The sequence below is a fragment of the Echeneis naucrates genome, chromosome 9, assembly GCF_900963305.1.
Source record: "Echeneis naucrates chromosome 9, fEcheNa1.1, whole genome shotgun sequence".
Taxonomy (NCBI): domain Eukaryota; kingdom Metazoa; phylum Chordata; class Actinopteri; order Carangiformes; family Echeneidae; genus Echeneis; species Echeneis naucrates.
In genome coordinates, this window is record NC_042519.1 from 6,218,746 (window position 1) to 6,240,792 (window position 22,047).

Here is a 22,047-nt window from a genome sequence, read left to right on the forward strand (position 1 = left end):
TCAGTGGAACATAATTAGTAATCTGAAACGTAAAACATGTTGGCAGTATCAACCCCTCAGTAAGTCCAGAAGAAAGTATACATTTAACTGACATAAAACTTGTTAATGGATTATCTCATAAAAAAAGACAAAGGAATTTTTCTCAGGAGTTTTTTGGAAGTTGACCTTTTTGACACACAGTGCTATAGTACATTTATCAGCACTAGGTGTGATCCTGTCAGTCTGTTTATTCATAGTGGATTTTATGGGCTCAAAAAAAAAAAAAACATACCTTTAAGAGCTTAATCTGAGAGAATTATCAGCCAGTCAGACAAAAATTTGGTAACTATCAATTACAATATTATTATATTGTGACTGATAGCTTTATGTAAAAAAGTGGCTTAAAGACTCAGAGTCATGTTCTGTTCTCTACTTTCTGGGTTCAGGGTAAAAATACACTAATATGATCAACACCATGTATATAACAAACTGAAAATAAGCAGACTCCCATAAACTGTACTATCATGATGACAAAGTCTAAAAGGAAAAGCTTTTTCTTGCTTGCTTTCTTTATCTGAAGTCTTACTGGAACTCTTCACAACAATCAGGATAATCACATGGGACATGTTCTGCTGAGAAAAAACAAACTGAACTTTTTAGCATTTTCACCTGTTGATCAGACAAGACAGGTATTTAGGCTGTCACCTTGGAACTTGGGCTGATGGGTATTTTTAAATGTTTACTGACACTCAAACGACTCAATGTTTAATGAGTGAATTGGTAGATTTGGCAATGGCGATATGTTGCAAAACTAAATGTAATATTTATGAAGTTTTGGAGAACCAGACTTTTGTTATTTTATTCATGATGTGGTAGCGGCTCTTCTGTGTGTACTGCATCTTCATGCCTTTGCACTGGTTACTGTTAAGAAAGTGCTAGAATATAAACACCTCCCACACAAACCGAAACACATTTTCCCTCTCTGCTCCAATGTCTGCAGCAGCTTGACACCTGACAGGACGTCAGAACATGCAGACCACCTACACTATCATCTTCCATCAGCACTGATGTGACCACCCCCCCCCCCCCCCCCCGATCTCCCCTCTCTCACTGCTGCAGTTGTTTTAAGGCTTTCTGCGTGTGCAACAGTAAATAATTCATTGTCAGCGACGCTGCCTACAGGTCCTGCAGCCTTGCTCGTCATTTCTGCAGTGTGCAATCTGGCAGCAGCTCCTGACACAGACGGAGAGAGATTGCACAGATCCAGGGATCTGTGCAATCTCTGCAGAGCACCCACACCCACCGAGGATACACAGGGACTACCCTCACTCTCCCTGCTCTCTCTCTCTCTCTGTCGCTCATGCTGTCTCTCTCAACTCTGCACTCAGCATTATCAGAACTGCTGGGGTTGTAGGCAGGCTGAGCATCGCCTCTCACCAAGCCAGTTGCCACTGGAAGAGAAACTTCAAGAAGCTCACCCACACGGCTTCCCTTTCTTCCCTGCCTGAGGATGTTGTCTCTTGAAATGAGATGGCTGAGGCTGATCTGCTTGTCCCTCCTGTGTCTGTGTCTCTGCCTGCCAAAGGACTCAAGCGCCAGGAGAGCCCCAAAGATACCCCGCTGTCCTGCGACCTGCTCCTGTACCAAAGACAGTGCCTTCTGTGTGGACACCAAGGCTATCCCCAAGAGCTTCCCTCCTGGAATCATCTCTCTGTGAGTCAAAAATCTATGGTCCTGCTTTTCACTCACCAAAAACCATCTTTTCCTAACCTGCATGAAGTCTCAGCCGTACGCAGGCTGGTACAGATGGCTACATCACTGATGTCACCCTCCATTATGTAATGATGCATAAATCCCTCCCCATCTTACCTAAAAGTGAATAAAGGTGTGTTTTCTGTTACTGTTCCCTGGTGGCAGTGGCTTAAAGCCCTATATCAGCATTACGTAAGACTGAAAAGAAAAATGTCCCTCTGCTCTATGCTGAACTTAGTTGAAGGAACACAGCAGTAAAATTCTGCTGCACTCCAGGGAAACATACTAACAATAGATTCCCTATCTGGCTGTAGGAGACCTGCGTCTCCCCTGTGAGATTCCATCTTGAGTAGAGCACAGAGATGTATTTATCAAAGAATATAATGAAATGGAAAGCTTAACATGGGGGGGTTATACCAAGCTGCTCTCTTTCATCTCATATTGATTGACCTCCTCGTTGCCTGTGGATTTAATATCTAGTTTAAACAGTGAAAGGAATTGAAGAGCACAGAGAACAGGGTGGTGGAGGTGGCCCCATTTCACAATAGAGAAGGAGTAAAGAACTGAAAAAGGAAGTTAGGTGTCCCAGTTTTGAAAAAATTTCACCTTCCTTGATAATTTCAACTGCAAGGACAGACGTGTGCTGAGACAGGAACGACTTTAGGGGGAGTAAAAATGATTTGATTCATGACGGAAATGTGATGTTATGACATCATACCATTGAGCTTCAGCACAGTCTGTGTAATCTTTACCCTCACACCTTGGAGATACTTCTGCTGAGAACCGCTGTTGTTTTTGTCTGAGCAGGACGATGGTGAATGTAGCCTTCACTACAATCCCAGAGGGAGCTTTCTCGCACCTTCACCTGCTGCAGTTCCTGTGAGTGCTCCGAACCACCAAACATGACCGTAACGTTTGCATTAGTCCCTCTCTGGCGCTCCCTTTCTTTCTCAAAGCTCAAGTTGTCCTAATTTGATAACACAGACACAACACTTGATATCACAGGCTTGTTCTCGTGCAGCTGATATTGTGGCGTACTCAGACATCTTTTGTTTTTGTAGTGACAATGAAAGGACTTGAGCCACTAGAAATGAATGGTTTTTGAAAACAGTGGTGACATAGCAGTAATAATTGTAAAGTGGCTCTGTATCAGTGTCATTGCCAATGACTGAGTCCCTTCAGTTGTGCTCTGCAATACAAAGAGCTGTTTATCTCCTCAGATGCAATCATGAATGTGTTCATGCATATCTATGTGTGTTTGCGTATATTTGACACGTATTGTTCAGTGTTTACAATTATCCCTATCTCCCATGATTGGTTGATAATAATAAGGCTACACTTATTTTTATTATTGTTTTTTATTCACTTCTTTATCAAATATATAATTTGGCCCCAAAACAATTGGAAATTATTTTTTAGTAATTATTCATACATATTACATATATAACATGATCAGTCACTTCTGCCTTCTGTCTTCAGGCTCCTGAACTCCAACACATTCACCACGATTGCTGATGATGCGTTTGCTGGTCTGTCTCATCTGCAGTACCTGTGAGTGTCTCCCTTTCTGACACAAAGTTGAAAATAATTGATGATTTTAACTAAATTCAGTCTTCAGGATGGTAAATTTCCATGTAGTGGTGCATTTGATCCTTTTCAATTATTAGAAAAAAATTTACCACTTTGTACAAACTGATAAACTGCTTGGTAGTCAATGAATGTTTTTGAGCAAGTCTGTACAAATGTTTTTTTCATTAAAAATAAAAAGTAACATTCATTAATGATAAAAACTTGTTCATTAGGTCATTAAACTAATGGATTTCTGCTGCTCCAGCGTAGATTGGTCTGGTATGATCTCTAGGCTTTCTATAATTTGACATACTTAAATTACCAAGGAAAACACACAAGTTAAATTTGTCTCGAAGTAGTTCTGTTTGAGTGATTATGACTTTATTACAGTATAATATAGTATGTGGCATGCTAGTGCCGTGTAGTGCAGTCCAGTATAGATTTGTGTAGTGCTGCACTATAGTATAATGAAGTAAAAGGTAGTTTAGTTAAGTCTATTAAGTCTATGTTTCCCATAAAGCTGCACTGTAACGTATCAGCAAGCTCATGGCATCTGTAGTGTGCTCAAGCTGCATATACCGCTCTTTGAATTGATGGGCTTCAGCAAGTAGTTAGCTGATGGCTTGGGGTGTGCAATGAATGATTCTGACTGCAGCCCAACCATCAACTCTCTGCATCGCCACCACCACAGGCAGTATCAACAGTGAATGCTAATAAAGTCGTATTTTCATACCCAGCCACCTCCGAGAAGTCAGCACGCGCTCTATGTCCTCAACTATCAATAGACAATGAGAAGACGGGGCAGGATCAAATGGTGCTGGCACGTAGACTTTTGTAATACTGTGCTGCATCTCATTTTAACCACATTAATTAAATGCAAGACATTAGTTTCTACTGTTTATTTGTTACTTTTGTGACAGTTTCATTTGTCTCCGACAATTCAGCCAGAACCCAGAAGACCAGCAGGATTTCTGCTAAAGCCACAAGGGGTCTGTAATTACTGGAGTTATAACTTCTTGCAGTTGCACTCCTCTTGTACCATCCACAAACAACACAACCTCCCCTCCTAAGAAGAAAGACCTTATATAACCCTGGTTGAATTTCAGAGTTTGTCATTACTTTGTGGCATACCGGCACATTCTTCTCTCTCAGGTTCATTGAGAACAATGACATCCAGGCTCTCTCAAGGTATACTTTCAGAGGACTCAAATCTCTGACGCATCTGTGAGTATTTTCTGAATCTATGGAGATGGAATGAGTTTCTTCAACAATTACACACTAAGGCCAGACACAATGCTAATTATTCCTGCTCCTTTCAGATCCCTGTCAAACAACAACCTCCAACAGCTGCCCAGAGATCTCTTCAAACATTTAGACATCCTCACAGATTTGTAAGTGTACCCACACAGAAATCAAAACAGTGGCTTGACATCCGGAGAGCTTTGACCCAGCTATCTGTTGCTATGTAACAATAGCCTGCTTGGCTTCCCCAAGGGTTCAGTGGTCAACCACACTCGTCTGAAAAAAACGCCCGGCCCGAGTGTGTGGCTTTTTAATTCTGATTATGCTGATGCCCTTATTCTGTCTGGTTTGACAGATTTATGTTTGAGCACTACAGATGCAAACAGACATGACCTCTCTGTTGTGTGTCTGCTGCTCAGAGACCTGCGAGGGAACTCTTTCCGCTGTGACTGTAAAATCAAGTGGCTGGTGGACTGGATGGAGAAAACCAACACGTCTGTTCCTGCCATCTACTGTGCCAGCCCCTTTGAGTTCCAGGGCCGCAGAATCCACGACCTCGTACCAAGAGACTTCAGCTGCATCAGCGCAGGTTTTTTTTTTTTCTCTGTCTCTCCTTAATGTCACAAAAATGGTTAAGTTGTGTTGATGCTTCGTGGTTTTCATTTCCGTCACTCTGGTGTTTCTGGTTGTAGATTTTGCTGTTTATGAAACCTTCCCCTTCCACTCTGTGTCAGTGGAGTCCTATGAGTTCAGTGGAGATCAGTTTGTGGCCTTTGCTCAGCCTGATTCAGGGTTCTGCACGGTGTATGCGTGGGATCACGTGGAGATGGTCTTCAGAAGGTTTCACAATATTACCTGTAAGTTGCAGACAACATAGGCATAAAATGTCGACAATTCCATGTTAACAAATTAATTCCAACATTTTGTTTGTTTGCTTGTTTTTGTCTTTCATGCAGCTCGCTCAGCTGTATACTGCAAACCGGTGGTGATAAACAACACACTTTACATGGTCGTAGCTCAACTCTTTGGTGGATCTCATATCTACAAGTGAGACTAAATCCTACAGCTAGTGTTTCCGTAGCAATGTAGTCTAAAGGCATGTGATGTGCTGCATATACAGTAAACATTCAGCTGAAGATAGCAAGTGATTAGCCTACCATAGCACAAAGACTGGATTTGAATGAATGAATGTTGGCCTAGCTTAGCGCAAACCCTGGAAATAAGGGAAAACAGTTTGCCTGGCTCTCTCCAAAGATAACAAAATACACCTAGCTATGCCTCTGGAAAACACATAAGTAAAATGTTACATCATTGTTTAATGCGGACAAAACTGGGGTGATATGTGCTAGACTATTTCTAAAAAATGGTTGTTAGTTTTAGCTTCATATTTTCAGTACACGTGTGAGAGCTATAAATCTTCTTGTCTGATACTCAGTAAGCAAGCTAATAGGTATACTTCCTAAAGTGCCAAAATTTTAAGAGGAATGTAAAAATCTTCATGTTATCACAGATGGGAAGAGGACCCACAGCGCTTTGTGAAGATCCAAGACATAGACACCACTCGTGTGAGGAAACCCAACTTTGTGGAGACCTTCCAACTGGATGGAGAGTGGTACTTTATAGTAGCAGACAGTTCCAAGGCCGGTTCCACCAGCATTTATCGCTGGAACAGCAATGGTTTTTACTCCCACCAGTCCCTCCATCCCTGGCATCGGGACACTCATGTGGAGTTCCTTGATGTTGGGGGAAAGCCTCACCTAATCCTCTCCAGTGCATCCCAACCTCCAGTGGTTTACCAGTGGAGCCGAAGCCAGAAGCAGTTTGCGTTCTTCTCCCAAATCACAGAGTTGGCCGATGTGCAGATGGTCAAGCACTTTTGGGTGAGGAAAGTTCTTTACCTTTGCCTCACACGCTTCATTGGTGACTCCAAGATCCTCCGCTGGGAAGGCCAACGCTTTATAGAGATTCAGACTCTCCCATCTCGGGGGTCAATGGTAGTGTATCCTTTCATAGTGGGCTTACGCCAGTACCTCATTCTTGGAAGTGATTTCTCCTTCTCCAGAGTGTACCTATGGGATGACCTCACTCAGCGTTTTCAGCCCTTCCAGGAGCTCAACATGAGAGCCCCACGGGCGTTCAGCTTGGTATCCGTTGATAACAAGGACATATTGCTGGCTGCCAGCTTCAAAGGAAACACTCTGGCCTACCAGCACCTGGTGGTAGATCTCAGTGCCAAGTAGACAGGTGACAGCCAGGGAGAAAGGTGGTGTCTCTGAGTTTAGAACAACATGTGCCAAATAAATGAAAGACTGAAAAATGTTTAAGCCATGTAACTAAAGATCTGCTGTTTTGCCCGATGTTTTAAGTGAGGCAACTAATTGAATTATTAACACTTTTTATGCACACTGAACTTATGACTTACTAAATTATGTGATCATTTTCAACATCAGTAACCTGCCAACAAAAATGTCACATCAGTGCTTCTATTCTGCAAGCCCCATGTAAGGCCATTTTTTTTAAATTATGTTGTGTATTGTAGTTTACTAATGTGAAAATAATGTGCATGTGCATCTTCTGTATTATCCACTGGAAATTATAACTAACTGTAAAAATATGGAGTTTTTCTAAGCTACCAAGGGTAGTTTACCTGTGTAGCATTGTGCATGACACTGTAGGCTACCAGTGATACAAATATGTAACACAAGCAATACTTGCCATTGTAGTATCTTAAATCCTTGGTTATGGTTATGGTAATGGTCTTTCTATATGAGATATTCTTGAATGAGTTTTGGATTTATGTTTTTACTGCAATAATAACGTGGGGCCAGAGTCAGCTTGTGGCACGAGCAAACAAAACACAAGGCTCTAAATTTAACTGAAAATGTACGCCTACCATAGTACCGCTGTGTTCATGTTCTTTGGAATTTAAGTTGTCAGATACATATTATGTGATTTTATTTATTTATTTATTTAGTGCCCTAGTTTTTTTCAGAAATATGATTTTTAACCAGTGTGGGAGGCATTTTAAAGTTTTATTTTCCTTTCATGTACGATCACAGACTGTATTTAATTGTTGCTTTATAAATTTGCACGTGGATGTCTGGATGGAAAGGGTGTGTAATTAAATTCTATTTATGGCCTAAAAGAAATACTGTGTCCTATATAGATATATATACACGACTCACAATAAGTTAGGGATATTGTTATTTACATGAGTGCTTTTCCTATTTGGTCTGAATTTTAATGAAATAAATAAAAGTTCCCTTTGATATTACTAATAATGAATGAGAAGAAACACCATTTTAATTAGTTTAATATTTATTACCCCAAAAATGTAGACAATAAGAAGGATAGCCCCAAATAACAAAAACTGACAATGTGAGTAGCGGGTGTTTCCACCATTTGCCTCAATGACAGCTTGACAGCGACGTCTCATGCTCCTCACTAGCCTCATGATGTTGTTCTGAGGCAATGCGTTCCACTCTTCCATAAGTGCTACATGCAGTTCTGCCAGGTCATGTGGGGGTGGGGTATGATCATCCAGTCTCTGCTTCAGCTGGTCCCAGACGTGCTCTATGGGGTTCAGGTCAGGGGACATTGCTGGCCATACCATATGAGGCACTCCGACTTCCTGAAGTCGAGCTGTGACAATTCTGGCACGATGTGGTGGAGCATTATCATCCATGAACAGAGTGTTGGGGGTGTGCTGGCGGAATTGGGGGATGATGATGGGTTCAATGATGTCTCTGAGGTAAGAACGTTCACCAGCTGACTGGTGATGCTTGCCCAGACTGTTGCACCTCCTCTACCAAAACGAACCCTGGGGACCATGTTGACCTCAGCGTATCGCTCACCTGGCCTTCTCCAGCAACCCTGACAACCATAATTACCGTGCAAGGTGACCCGACACTCATCAGTGAACAGGACGGTAGACCACTGCTGCTTTGTACAGGTCACATGGTCTTGTGTCCACTGCAAACGTTCACAGTGGTGTCTTGGTGTCAGTGGAGTCACCTGCAACAGTCGTCTGGCATTCAAGCCAAAGTGGTGAAGTCGGTTGCGAACGGTTTGTCTGGAAACCCTAGTACCCCTCACATCTCGTAAACGGGCCTGCAGCTGTGTGGCTGTTGCATAACGATATCTGAGGGCATAGGTTTGTGTCTGTCACAAACTCTGCCAGTAGTTCTGTGTCTTGATGCAAGTCTACTGATGACACTTACTGACAATACTAGCTTTTTATACCCACAGAATGTTGAAATTGATGCCACATTGAAAAGGGTTGTCTTTTAGTTTTTTTGGTATTGGCCCCAATATGTAAGGCACACTGTACACAGTGAGACCATTACGTGGAAAACACGTGTCTATCACCCCAATACAATTGCCTCCCTATCCCAAAAATCTTTGAAGTAAAAACACTGTATGTATGAAATCCACTGAGTCTCTCACAAGTAGTGAGAGACACAGTAGTGTATATACAGTATATAATTTATTTTATTTTCAAAACAAACATCAAGAACTCACAACTAGCCACTACTAGTATGTATGTAGATTAAACTGAAAAAAAGAACGAATAAAAAAGAAAAAAACTTGAAACCAAATGTCAAATAAAAAAAATCAATAAACAGAAATCTGGATGAGCGTTTAGGGCGCAAACATTTTAACACAGCTGTAGGTGCGCTTGCTTTGTCTTCCGCTGTGTCTGCGTGGGAGGAGCTATTGTACGTGCTCGGTGGGACGGATATCGCCGCCCTCTCGCGCGGCACTGAATAGTAAAAGCATCAGAGGCCGTTTGTTGTTGTGTCAGACGTTAGCTCGTGCTAGCAGAGTTTGTGTGCATCATGGTGAAGTTGTGCTTCGCTGTGACAGCCGGCGGTAACTGGCCGACCACAACACTGCGTGTCTGAGCCTCCTTGTGATTTCACGTGACGCTGTGTTGTTTATTTGTGTTAGCCTGGGTGCTGGTGGGGGTTGTTGCAGGCTAACACAACGTTACGGTGTGTCTGGACTAGCTAACGTGTGTAGGTCGATACGCGGCTTCGGCTAAGTTTACCTCTTTGTCGAAGATGTCTAACTCAGACATGAGCCTGCCGCCGGACTGGGACGACGACGAGCGGATGAGTTTTATGTTCTCCGACTTCAAGGAGAACCGGGACGTGAACCCGGCGGACTGGGACAGTAAGATGGACTTCTGGACGGCTCTGGTCGTGGAGAGCTGCAGGAGCGGCGGCACCGTGTGCGTCAACCTGCAGGAGCTGAACAAGACCTTCAGGCGGAAAGAGAAGTCCCCGCTGGGTTTGGCTACCGTCCTGCAGTTCATGGCCAGGTGAGTGCTCGGTGTGATCCGAGCCGAGCCGAGCCGAGCCGAGCCGTCCTCCGCCGGGCTCAGCCTGCTCTCATCGCCCGTGTGTTCACTTCCCTTCGCAGATCTGGGAAGATTCAGAGGGAGTCGGAGTTTGCTGCCAACGTGGACTGTGGCTGGCTGTCCTGGGGTGTCGGCCTGCTCCTGGTCAAGCCTCTCAAGTGGACCTTCTCCACGCTGCTGGGCAGCAGCCGGGTCCCCTTGGAGGAGTGCTTTGTTGTCATTGAACTAGTGAAGGTTTGCCACACTCACAGTTGTAGGGGTTTCATTCAGATGGCTCACAGTGTAACATCGTCACCGGCAGGCATGCTTGAACTTGCAGCAATGCACATTGGTTTCTCTTTTCCTGTGTTGGCTGCCTTATTCAGACTACTGAGGTTGACAAGATGATCCTACTTATTTCAGGAGAAAGCAGCAGAGTTACTCAGGATCTACAGAAGAAGTGAATTTTCAAGCCACTCCATCCTGTCATTTCAAGAGCTCTGCGCTCTCTCTTCTGACGTCTGTGCCGACGAGAGCACCCTGTGCATGGCTCTCCTACAGCTGCAGAGGGACAAACAAGTGATGGTCTCATTGCACGAAGGCGAGAAGGTGAAGTCTAACCCGCCAGTCCACAAGCTGTTCCCTCAATCACTCTAGAGTCGCCTTATGCTGCCAACTTTTCTGTGTTTGCTTCACAGATCGTGAAGTTCTGTCAGCCAGGGCAGGACCGTGTTTCTCCTGTCACCGACGTGGACATTGGCATCTACCAGTTGCAGTGCAGTGAGAAGCTGCTAGGAGAGCGAATGGAGAAACTGGGCTTGGAGGCCGACAAGTATGCAACACCAACTCTAGCATGAGCCCCCTGGAAGATGTTTAATCTTGACTGATGATAAATCATCTGGGATTTGAAGTCAGTTTAAGTAAAGTGTATGGTATTATGCTTATTAAAGGTCAGATAAAGTGCAGAATTGTCATATCCTATGTTGACGAATAACATTCATGGTATATGATATAGTCAGAGTGAAATTACTCTTGTTCTGGAGTAACTGCAACTTGATTCCTGAGCCATCCATTTCCAGGCATTGAAGTATTGGTCAGGCCAGATTGATTTCATTGCATTCATGATACTCAAGATGCTTAACATTATCTTTGTGCAGGTGCAGACAGGAGGCAAAGCTTCTGCTGTCTGAAGGGAAAAAATCACAGGTGACTACCAGTTTTCTACTGTAATGATATTATTAAATATATTTATTTATACAAACTACCCTGAAGCAAGCAGTTGAGTTAGTTATTTCATCTACTCTACAGGCACTGAGGTGTTTGAGAGGCCGGAAGAGGGTAGAAAAGCGAGCAGACAACTTGTTTGCCAAACTGGAGACCATCAGAGGAATCCTGGACAGAATAGCTCAGTCACAGACTGATAAAATGGTAAAAAACCTTACTTTATGAACATTCTGTTAAAGTTGTCTGTAACCAAGTTGGCCAATATTTGAATTGTGCATTGAACATGTCTGTAGGTTATGCAAGCATATCAGGCTGGAGTGTCTGCCCTCAGACTTTCTCTCAAGGATGTGACTGTGGAACGTGCGGAGAACCTTGTGGATCAAATCCAGGAGGTAGCTCTTTATTTGAAAATAATCACTTGTGTTATTTAAATTATATGCTACACTTAAAAATCTTTTCTTACTCTTTACCAGTTATGTGACACCCAAGATGAGGTGAATCAGACTATATCCACTGGTGTGCCAGGTGCAGGTATGTTGTTGTTACTCTTGGTCACATTATACATTATATACATTATACAATACAGCAACACTGTATTGTATAAATGTATATGACATGAGAACTGAGCTAATTGTTGTTTGTTTTTTTTTTTTCTTTTTGCTTTGTTTGGTTTTGTTTTTTTGTAGATGAAGACATGGATGAGTTGGAGGAAGAACTCAAATTGTTGCTGGACGAGTCAAAGCCAGACTCAATCTCAAATTTACCTAAAGTTCCAACAAACCCTTTGCGACCCCCCAGAGAGTCGGTCCTCCCAGATAAAGACCTGCTCACCTCTCTCCCAGCTGTACCATACAGTCCCTTGAATATCACCACTGAGCAGCTAGAGGAGGAATTGAATCAGTTAACTCTTCTTGAATCAGGTTTGCTCTTCCAGATTTTTCCTTTTTTTTTTATTTATTCTTTTGGACTAATATACAAATGTTTTAAAGTTACTCATAGTCACGTCTCTGTCCAGGCTTCCAACAGAAGAAAATGCCATCACCTGCCAAGAAAGCAGAACCTGCACAGTGATGGTATCAGCAAAACATGGCAAGTTTCTGCATCAACATATCAACAAAAACCCCTCTGAAATACTATCTGTGAGCCAGAGTTCATAGAGGTTAAAAAAATATATACTCTACTAAATAAGCAATTGCTAAATCATAATTTTAAGTGTTATGATAAATATCAGGATGAAAGCAAGGCACTTTCTTTCTTTTGATGAAAATCAGAATGCCTTTACTGTGGAAGCGTGCTAAAAATTATTTTAAAAATATTTTCCTTCAATAAAATTTTCACTTGAGTGTGTTCGAATATACTCAATCAGCATTATCTTAGCTTTCAAGTCAAAAGTGAAAATTTTAATGGGTTAAAATGTCCTGCCACCAGGAGTGCTTTTAATTTTGTGGTATTTTTGACAGGAGAAAGAGAAAAGTTGTATTTGTGGTTTATTGTCTGTTTGTTGATGTATGTATGTATGTATGTGTTCCCTATTGGCAATCCTGTAAAGTGTCTTTAAGTGGCCTTCAGAACTGTAAAAATCAAGTTAATGTAAACAGAATATGCCAAATGATTTAAGACAACCATAAGTATATTAAGCCTCACTGCAACACATATGTGAGACGTGAGAATACTACCTGAGTGAGACCCTAACCAAATATGTTTGACAAATAAAGTTTATTTTAACCACTATGTAGTGGTGATATTTGTTAGGAACAACACTCTGTTTACAATCACTGTGATTGAATCAATCAAATGTAACATGCTCCTGACATGAGGGCTGTTTTGCTCTGTTTATCCCAGGGGTATTTGGGGAAAAATTTGGGAATTGCTGGGTCAGGTAAACGTACCCTTTTCCAAGCAATAATTAGGGTTCAGGGTTCAGGGTTAGGGTTCATGCAGATATCCGAGTCTATACAGTTCTTTGGCCACCAGAGGTCGCTATCAGCCATACTGAATAAACCTCATTCGGTTTTACTGATGACTTAAATCTGAAAGAAAAACCTCCTGCTGAATTATGTCAGTGTTTGTACAAAATAAGTATGATTTGACTGAAATTAATATAAAATATGAGTAGTTCCAGTTTTAAGTGTCACATAAAATTACAATTAATACATTTACTCGTGGATCAACTGAAAGTCATGGGCTTTAAAAAATCAACAAAAGAAAAATTATATATTACTGAATATGTTATATTGAGTGATAATATTGTATGAAATTCCTTATTGCAAGATATTGCAAATGACCACCTCTGATATGGACCTGGAGTTACTGTTGCTGAGAGACATTGTAATGTCAATAAAGTAAGAATTTCCCAGTTAGGGATCAATAAAGCAAATCAATGAATCAATCTTATTGATATGAGACTGAAAGGTCTTGATTCCCTTTCTTGAAAAGAAGGTCTGAAATGCACTTTAGTGAAACAATTTACCCCGCCACACCCAGTGGAGTTGTTCAGTGGTCAACAGGATTTAGCTTACACATGTAATGTCATTACTGTTTTTATCACAGGGTTTTATCACACCCTGGTATCAGTAACTAGAAGTATTTGTTTCAGTGGTAGCATTTGAAGGTTTGATGATGCAGGAAAGTAATGCGACTCATATTCAATTCTCTGACCACAACCAAACCGAACATACATGCTAGACTCTTGTTCTCTACACGACCATCCACAAAGCATCATACCAGGGAATTATCTTTTGGAAAGATGTTTATCCCCTCAGAGACTGAAGTCATTCAGGAGGCTCATAGTGGCCAAAATCCTTACTAGGACACACAAACAATGTCATTTCTCCAATATTTTCACCCATGATACAGAAGCCATTTAACCAAACCAAAAAGCATTGCTTTATTGTATTGATTGTTATACTTCAAGACAAGTGGTGTTAACGTGAAAAGCAGAATATTAGGTGAATATAATTACCGACATGGTGGTGCATTAGCTACTGTAAATATCTGAGGTGCCTTCGTGTTCCCTATTCAACAATAAATAAAAAAAGAATTCATTACAAATGTACAGCCTTTATAAAGTACAATTAATTATATCAGAAAATCCTATTACAGCAGTATTTTCAAAAATGCCCTTGTATCACAAATAACTAATTCCCTCAGTGGTCTTCATGGTGCTTTGCTCTGAAATGCACTCTCTTCCTCACACGCGCACATACACAACTGCACACCCAGTTCTTCGTCATTTCATACTGCATTCAACCATGTACACTGCCGCTGTTTTTACCGGACAGAAACATGGTGAAATTCCTTCTCTCTCACCTTGATAACAAGCACAGTTCAATTGCACATTACGCACATCGTACCCACAGTAATGTTATTACACTCATATCACAGGAAGATGAACGACATTTGGGGAATATGAGGTTTAATAATTTAATTCTATCCTATGCAGCAGCAGACATCTTGTTATATAGTTTGTTGATATGCCCAAACTGTTGCCGAGGAGACAGAGCAGACAGAGATATGTAGAATTAAATATTAGCCATGACTACACTACACAACTTTGTGTATACGGTTGAACCAGTCGAGCAGGCACTGATGCAAATATTTGGCTGAGAGTTTGTTGTATGCACCACAGAAGACAGAATGAAGTGAGTGTAAGCAAAAAATAAAAAATAAAAAAATAAAAAAAAATCAAGGGGTGCAAAACAGGATCTCAGAGGGTTGTAATTAAGAAACGTTTGGCATGCTTTATAGTAGTCCCTTTCTACTTTATAAGAAAAACAAAAGTGTTAATACCATAAACAAAATGATCATTTTAGAATTTTATATATTGCAGTGTTGCGTAAAAAGCAGGTTACACAGTGGGTCAGGCTCCTTCCTGCTGTTGCAGTGTAATGTGTATACAGTAGATATGTGTGTATGTTTATGTGCATGTTAGCATTGCAGTATTAAACTGTCCTGTCAGCTCCTGAACGCTTTCGCACAACCTTCTCTTCATTGACCTGGTCCACTGCCAGTGTCTCCAGCTCTGCTTGCGGTGGGGCCAGGGGTGGGGTGCCATGTGGGATGCGATGTGCCACGCCCACATGAGCCCTATACTGGCGGTCTCGAGCAGGGCTGTGTCGAGGGCTTGCTGTAGCACCCAGGGGAGAGGCAGGGGAGCGCTCAGAGGCAATGGGTGGGATGACGGCAGGCCGTTCACGAACTACTTGCGGTTCAGGAGAATCTCTCCCGGCCTGCAGGAAGGGTGTTGGGTCAGGCATGGCTTCAACTGTCTCCCGTAAAACCACCCGCCTCCCATCTGGGCCAAGCCGGTACACCTCTGTCAGCTCTGGGTGAAGAGGCTGGGAGAGGCTCTTCTTCATGCGACGGCGTGGTGTTTCAGGCTGTCTGTCCTTGGATGGAGGAGGTGTGGGCTTGTAAGAGGTGACTGGACTGACGTTGGGGCTGGCTTCAGAGGAGCTGCTAGCCAACAGCTTCTTCTTAGTGGCGTGAAGTTGTGAGGTAAGGTAAGCAATGGTACTCGCTCTCTGCTCTAGCTCTCCAGACAAAACAGCAAACTTATGGCTCTTCATCTTAAGCTCTTCCAAATATTTCTTCTCCCTCTCCTTAATGGTGTTTTCCAGGACGGAGATCATGGCGTTTTTCTGCTCCAGGTCCCTGAGCAACTCTGTGTTCTCCTCCTCCTTCTTCTTCAACTGGGCCTCAAGCTCCTCACACCTCCTTTGCAGCTCCCTGCAACGGACTTCGCTGCTGTCTGCATACACAATAAAAAGCAGTTAAATCTCTAGCTCCAATATGAATGCGCAGATTCATGCTTTTTGTGTACAACAAATATTAGTGCACACAAGAAATACACACCCAGAGACAGACTTACCCCCAGACTGGACCAATCATTAGTGCATTAAGTGCAGACACTGAGTATGGAGAGTCTGTCAGCTGCCAGAGGCAGTATGATCCTATGGGACTCATCTGCAGTGGGCAAAGAGCTATAGTCTCACATTACAGCTTTGTAAACAGCAAGAGCAGTGCTCTGCTCTGACCTTCACCACTGCTGCCCCCTTCCCAGCTCCACCCACTTACAGCCAGAGAGCAACATCTGCATATGTGCAAACTTGAAATACAACATTGTATTAAAATGGGTCTGTATGTGTATATTGCAAAGTTTGTATTGCTTTCCCTTAATTTTTATGAGAGAGAAGGGGGCGGGGTTGAGGCTGGTAAATTTTCACTCTGAGCTCTGCTTCACTAAGCAGGTTGCAGGCTGTCCATTAGTGCTGTGACAGATAATCTCATTTCCTGCACTCCAATCTCTGAGATGTCCCACACTAACATGATAGCCTCTAACTGGAGGCTCTAAAAGCACCACTCAGGTCTGGGCCAGTCACGTTACAAAGCTTATAAAATACTGTGACCCTGGTGAGAGGCAACATGCTTCCTCTTCAGCTGCACACATCTCTCATCATCATCATAATCATCAGAAGAAATAGATTGAACTTCATTCTGTCTGCTAGTGGCCTCCCTGACTAAATGGTGCTGTATGTCAACCCAGTAGAAGCATGTCAGTGTTGTGACTCCTTGTCATGGCCATGGTAACATGTGGGGATGGGCAGTTGGCAACAAGCAGTGGGAGCACTAAAGAACAGTGGGGAGTCCCACAGTGCAATGCTTCCTGGGTGGAATTTGTTACCAGGAAACAGACAGCCCTCTTCTCTCAGGCCTGTCCACTGAAACAGAGCCGTGTTTCTGTAGAAAAGACAGATTTGCAGCCACGGCTGTTGTAGAGTTTGCAACAGTCTGCTGCTGTGCAATTGTGTGTAAGAAGTAAAAACTGCCCTCTGGGATATTAAAGGAATGCAAAGATCATACAAATGAAGAAAGACTTTCTAAAGTAATTAATAAGTCAATCTAACTGAACACATTGTAACTCGTTTTAAACAAGTATTCATTAATTATACAGTATTGTTACATAGGTTGATTAGTACTTTAACTCAAGTCATACCACACTAAGTGTATACGAAAATACAGAGGGATCACATTCACGAAACACAGTCAAGTAGCTTAGCAGTTATGAATTCTGCAACATGTTCATAATGCTGACACAAGACACTGAATGTCACAGGCTAAAACTGATCTGCATGTGTACTTTACAGTATGATGGAGGCTTACCTGAGGGATCAGAGCTTCTCACAGTGAGCTCATATGTCAGGTCTGTGAAAAAAAGAGAGGGTTACTCACATGCCTGTCACATGGAAATCCAGCAGGTCAGAAATCAAACAGTAAGCTCCTTGGACAGCTTAACTAGGAGCAATGTTTGTTTGGGGGAAACATGTCTGATCTTTCTAAATGGGGGAGGTTCAGTTTAACAAGATTTGTGAAAGTTCTATGTTATCTTTGGTCAAAACCAGGACTGAAGTGAATTGTGTGCTGTTTTTCTTTCAACTCAGTGACCATCTTGCTTTACTTTGAAGCAGAGTAGAGTCTAGGAATAGTATTATAATCAATACACATTTTGTATGTTGCATTATTACAGGGCAGAGGCTACTGACTAATGCTTGAGTGCATTTCTCATCAGTCATGAAACTCTTTCTAAAAGGCCTAATAATGCAGTACCTTGATCACTTTTACTAAATATCCAATTAGGCTATACATCTATACCAATTACAAATTCAAAAATGCCAGAATCGTTAATATTAAATTTATCATCAAGATTTACAGTTTGCTTTGCCATCATCTGTGAAGATCTCAACTGTGTTTTCCGCAGCAGCAGGGAGAGAAAAATGTTGGTACAAGTGTCCAAGCTCACCTGTGCACTGCTGTTGTAATCTGCGGATCTCAGCATGCAGCCCCTTCAACGTGTTGGCATGGTCTTGCTGGAGAAACAGCAGGTTTTTCTGTGCACTGTGCAGCTGATTTTCCAAGGTAACATTTTCTGATGCCATGGCCAATAATGTTCAGACACACACCAGCGTTCCAACCTCCAGACAGAGACAACAGAAAGCAAAGAGAGAGGGGAAGGAAGGGGGGGACAACAGATGATAAACAAGAGTCAACTCATCACACGAAGAGCCTTATGAGTCTCACCCCTGCACAGGTTTTGGGATGTGCTCCAACTTTCCTCTGACTGCAAACTGGCCAAGCCAATTAGCTTTAAAAGACAACTTGAACTATTAACAGCTGTATAACGTGATGAAATTTCATCCACATTGGCAGCCAGGTGGTCATTCAACAGTAAAAATTGCAACCCTGTTTGTTGATTAAAAAACAAGCAGCCAATATACTGAAGATAAAATAAAGAGTCACATTTATTTATATGTACAATACATGTGTGAGCTATCACCCTTATTTAGATTTGAGTTGCAAGAATATGACCATTGCAGAGACGTGACCATAAGTAAAATGACTTTGTTTGCTGTAATTAGAAACTGATCACTGAAATGAAGCTATTGATTTAAAGGCCAGGAGTGAGCAACAAGGACCTTCAAAACACCGACCTCTGAAAGGTAACCCTAATCTAATATACTTTTATCTAATCTACACTAATCTTTATAATTTTATTACGACACCCAGGGGAAATACTTCCCAAGAAAAAGGATACATAAGAAAATAAATTTCAATTCTTAGTTTCTTTCATGCTGAGAAAAGTGCAAAATATGAAATAGCACTGCTTTTGGTATGTGTCCGTGCATGCTCAGGATCAACAAAAACCATAATAAAGAAGAAAATCAAAGCTGAACACACTGATAGACATCGCACTGACACTGGGCGTGGCATAGAATTGGCTAGAACAGGCTTTTCCCTTCCCCACGTTCCATTTCCCTCCCTTCTTTGGATGTCCTTGTCTTCAGAACTAAACACAGATAGAGAGAAACCATCATTCAGCCTTACAGCTCCACCCTATGCCAGACATCTGCACTGGGCTAAGAGTTGAGAGCACATTGAGCCCTGTGAAACACCCCTCCTGCGTGCACATAAAGCCTCTCCCTGCATACACAAGTGTGCTTGAATAAAACATCCCAGATCTTCTCATTCTTACATCATCAGCTCACTAGCATTAATAATATATCCAGTAACACTTTGCTGAACACACTCATTACTTTAAGAAATTTACTGTGTGTTAATTTGTTGTTTTCATTGCTTGCACGGTAAATGAAAGGTATATAATAACCAACACACCTGCTGGTTATCACAAAGCCAGAGATGTGTCATAAAGGATGAAGAAATAATCTATTATTGATGAGTAATGTGGTGTCCTTCCAGTAAACCCTATGCTGCAAGCATATCACTTATCCCACCCCTTTCCTAGAATAGCTTTCCATTTGCAAACGCATCACCTCAACTAACTTCGCAACAACCCTCATGCCATAGCTAACAGAGGTACAAAGGAGTAAAGAACTTCAGAGAGTTAAAAGTGAATTTAAAAGGCAAAAAAGTTTATCTCTCTTTGTTCAGAGACATTAAGGACAATGCGGATATGGCTGTCTCTCCTTTAATGTTAAACCAGAGCTAGGTCTCATCCCCCTTTTCATGTGGAACGTTTCCTGATACACAAACAAGCATTACCCCAACCAGAGAACATAAATAATCAATGAACTGCAGTAGCTTGAAACGTTAGCTAGTAGCTACCATCTTCAGCTACAACAGGACCTTAGCAGTCAATGTTCAAAATTTTCTTTAAACACAAATGTCTAAGGTTCAACTTTGTTTTTTGGATCTGTCGACTTTAGCTTTTCGTTGCGTTTGCACTTTAAATTTGCTGCTAGTCTTCTGTGGAAAACACACACTTTGGAATAATCAACCCACTCCTCACACACGCTTACGTTTCAGTAAGCTTTAACACCTAACGTCTACTCCGTCAACAATAACGAACAATAAGAACTGTTGGCAAGCATAAACAACTAAAGATAAATCAGTTTCATCATTACAAACACTGGCTACAGTTCTAATAGGATATAGAGCTACGTTTTAGCCGGCGGGGACGCTTGATACTTTCCACAGCACTTTCAATTTCAGCACCTGCATTGCGGACAGCACCCCAAACCCAGAGCTCCCATTAAACTGCCGCTGGTCCTGACAGGAGCTGCCACAGATCACTACTGCAAACACACCTCTTTATCAAGCCTCACACAGCCAGATCATTCAGGACATGACCTCCTGCATCCTCACTGGAACAAAACATTAGCGGTCGTAAATCCTGGGCCTGGTGGAGCGGTGCCCGTCTACGACTTCAAAACACGTCAGCTACCGTTGTTGATTAATTGCTTGATATACTGTAGGACGCCACATCCCACGGCCATCACAGAGAGTGTGCCCTCGCAGCTGGTCAGGGAGGAGCGGTCCAGTGTCAGGAGCCGCAAAACAAGCTAGCTCCGCTACGTGCTACTCTCTGTTGAATGAAAACGTCACACCAAACTCCTTTCACAATCCGACACTCAAACAATCGACTGCTAATCACAAAGAGATTTATTCCAGTGGAAGAATGTGAATGGTTTTTGCACTGTTGAGATTTTCGAGCAAATTCCACACCAAATCCACCAGGTAGATTTCCCCCCTATAAAAGTGCGGTGTTGTATATTAAGGTTGGATACTTATGAGCAGCAGCCACCATAGTGCTGAACGATTGAAGATATATGCAGCGAAAAAAACAAACGACAGAAATAATGATAGCAGTACCATTATAGTAATTAAATGTCACATAAGTAAACCTGCATGAATGAAAGCGGAACTGATATTGTCAACAGATATAGGAATACCTACACAATTTGGCATTTTTTGATGCGTTAATTGTGCTAGCCTCGCCGAAAAGCTAACGAGGCTACAGCAGCACATTATCGTCAGGAGAGCTTACCTTACGGCTAAAAATAGGAGGGCCGCCTAATACCTAGGAAAATGTTGCAAACTGCCGTTGAACAGACGAGCCACACCGGCTAAGTGCGTTCCGCCCTGCGGGGCATGTCGGGGATGCTGTGGGGGGCTCGCCTCGGTCGGGTCAGAGTGGAGGCTGGCTGTGTCAGTATCCGCTCATCTCCCTGAGCTACTACACAAAATAAAGCGATGCATCATGGGAAATTATGTCCAGCTGAATACATAAAAAAACAACGGCTATTTCTAACCGTGTCTACCAATGATTGTTATGATTTAGAGTTATAGCTTAATAAAAAAAAATGTTTTTTTTTTTTGCAAACCAGCTTTTACCAACCTCAGAGGACGTGATATCTCGAAGTATCGGAGACGTGCAAAGGCTTTCTTTGACCAGCGTCGTCGCCATAGCAACGGAATGTTTCACCTGCTCTGTGATGATGCATTCACGCCGCCTAGTGACAGCTTCGGAGAATTGACTTTCTATAATAAGTGAGATGTCTGTTAATTTTTTTTAGCACCAGCAGCACTGAAACTGCGTATCAGGTTTAATGTCCATCATGTGTCACACTGACAGGCTGGTACAAGGACGTGAAAATAAATAGAAGCTGCAGGACAAAGTGCATCTGATGGACAGCAGAGGGAAGTGTTGCTCTTCAGTGGCAACGGCAGGTCCCTCCACCGCTGAGATTTCTCCCTCACATGAACCACAAGTCTCCTTGGACAAACAAACAAACAAACAAACAAAAAAAGACATTAGAGGCTGGCTCTGTGTTTCTCTTGTATCACTTAGTTCACACTTCTTAAATTACTATCAATCTTTTTTTTTTCATCACATTTTCATTTCAGTGTTTGGCTTTATTATTTTTGATTGCTTTTTTCATCCAGTGTTACGTGTTTTGGATGACTTTAGTGTTTTTTCACTCATAAGAAGTAGAGGTTCAGAAAAAATTTCTAGATTATTAAATAAACGCAGCTACAATGTGCAGTTTGCTGATGAAGATTCTTCTGATTCTTTGTGTTTGCATAATAATAAATAGGTTAATAGGTTGTGTCAGTATAATTGTTTTATTATACACGCCTGATCA

The 22,047-nt window shown here is 42.1% G+C and overlaps 3 protein-coding genes across 3 annotated transcripts; 2 read left to right on the forward strand and 1 right to left on the reverse strand.

Moving 5' to 3' along the window:
* The first annotated feature begins 1,489 nt into the window (after positions 1-1,489).
* On the forward strand, positions 1,490-6,864 carry lgi3 (leucine-rich repeat LGI family, member 3). The gene is made up of 9 exons (XM_029511051.1): positions 1,490-1,692; positions 2,539-2,610; positions 3,211-3,282; positions 4,453-4,524; positions 4,620-4,691; positions 4,962-5,131; positions 5,235-5,399; positions 5,499-5,589; positions 6,053-6,864. Exons 1-9 carry the CDS (start codon positions 1,490-1,492, stop codon positions 6,780-6,782), a joined length of 1,647 nt encoding a protein of 548 aa, XP_029366911.1. The 3' UTR covers positions 6,783-6,864.
* A 2,461-nt stretch (positions 6,865-9,325) lies between these two features.
* chmp7 (charged multivesicular body protein 7) lies at positions 9,326-12,838 on the forward strand. Its single transcript, XM_029510745.1, has 10 exons — positions 9,326-9,865; positions 9,967-10,138; positions 10,307-10,492; positions 10,582-10,715; positions 11,041-11,089; positions 11,192-11,311; positions 11,401-11,499; positions 11,581-11,638; positions 11,794-12,027; positions 12,123-12,838. Exons 1-10 carry the CDS (start codon positions 9,606-9,608, stop codon positions 12,176-12,178), a joined length of 1,368 nt encoding a protein of 455 aa, XP_029366605.1. The 5' UTR covers positions 9,326-9,605; the 3' UTR covers positions 12,179-12,838.
* A 1,137-nt stretch (positions 12,839-13,975) lies between these two features.
* On the reverse strand, positions 13,976-21,082 carry ccdc92 (coiled-coil domain containing 92). Its single transcript, XM_029511232.1, has 4 exons — positions 20,949-21,082; positions 17,907-18,078; positions 17,270-17,311; positions 13,976-15,857 (listed from the first exon to the last, which is right to left on the reverse strand). The coding sequence occupies exons 2-4, from the start codon at positions 18,040-18,042 to the stop codon at positions 15,049-15,051; spliced, it is 987 nt and encodes a 328-aa protein (XP_029367092.1). The 5' UTR covers positions 18,043-18,078; positions 20,949-21,082; the 3' UTR covers positions 13,976-15,048.
* Between the last annotated feature and the right edge of the window lie 965 nt (positions 21,083-22,047).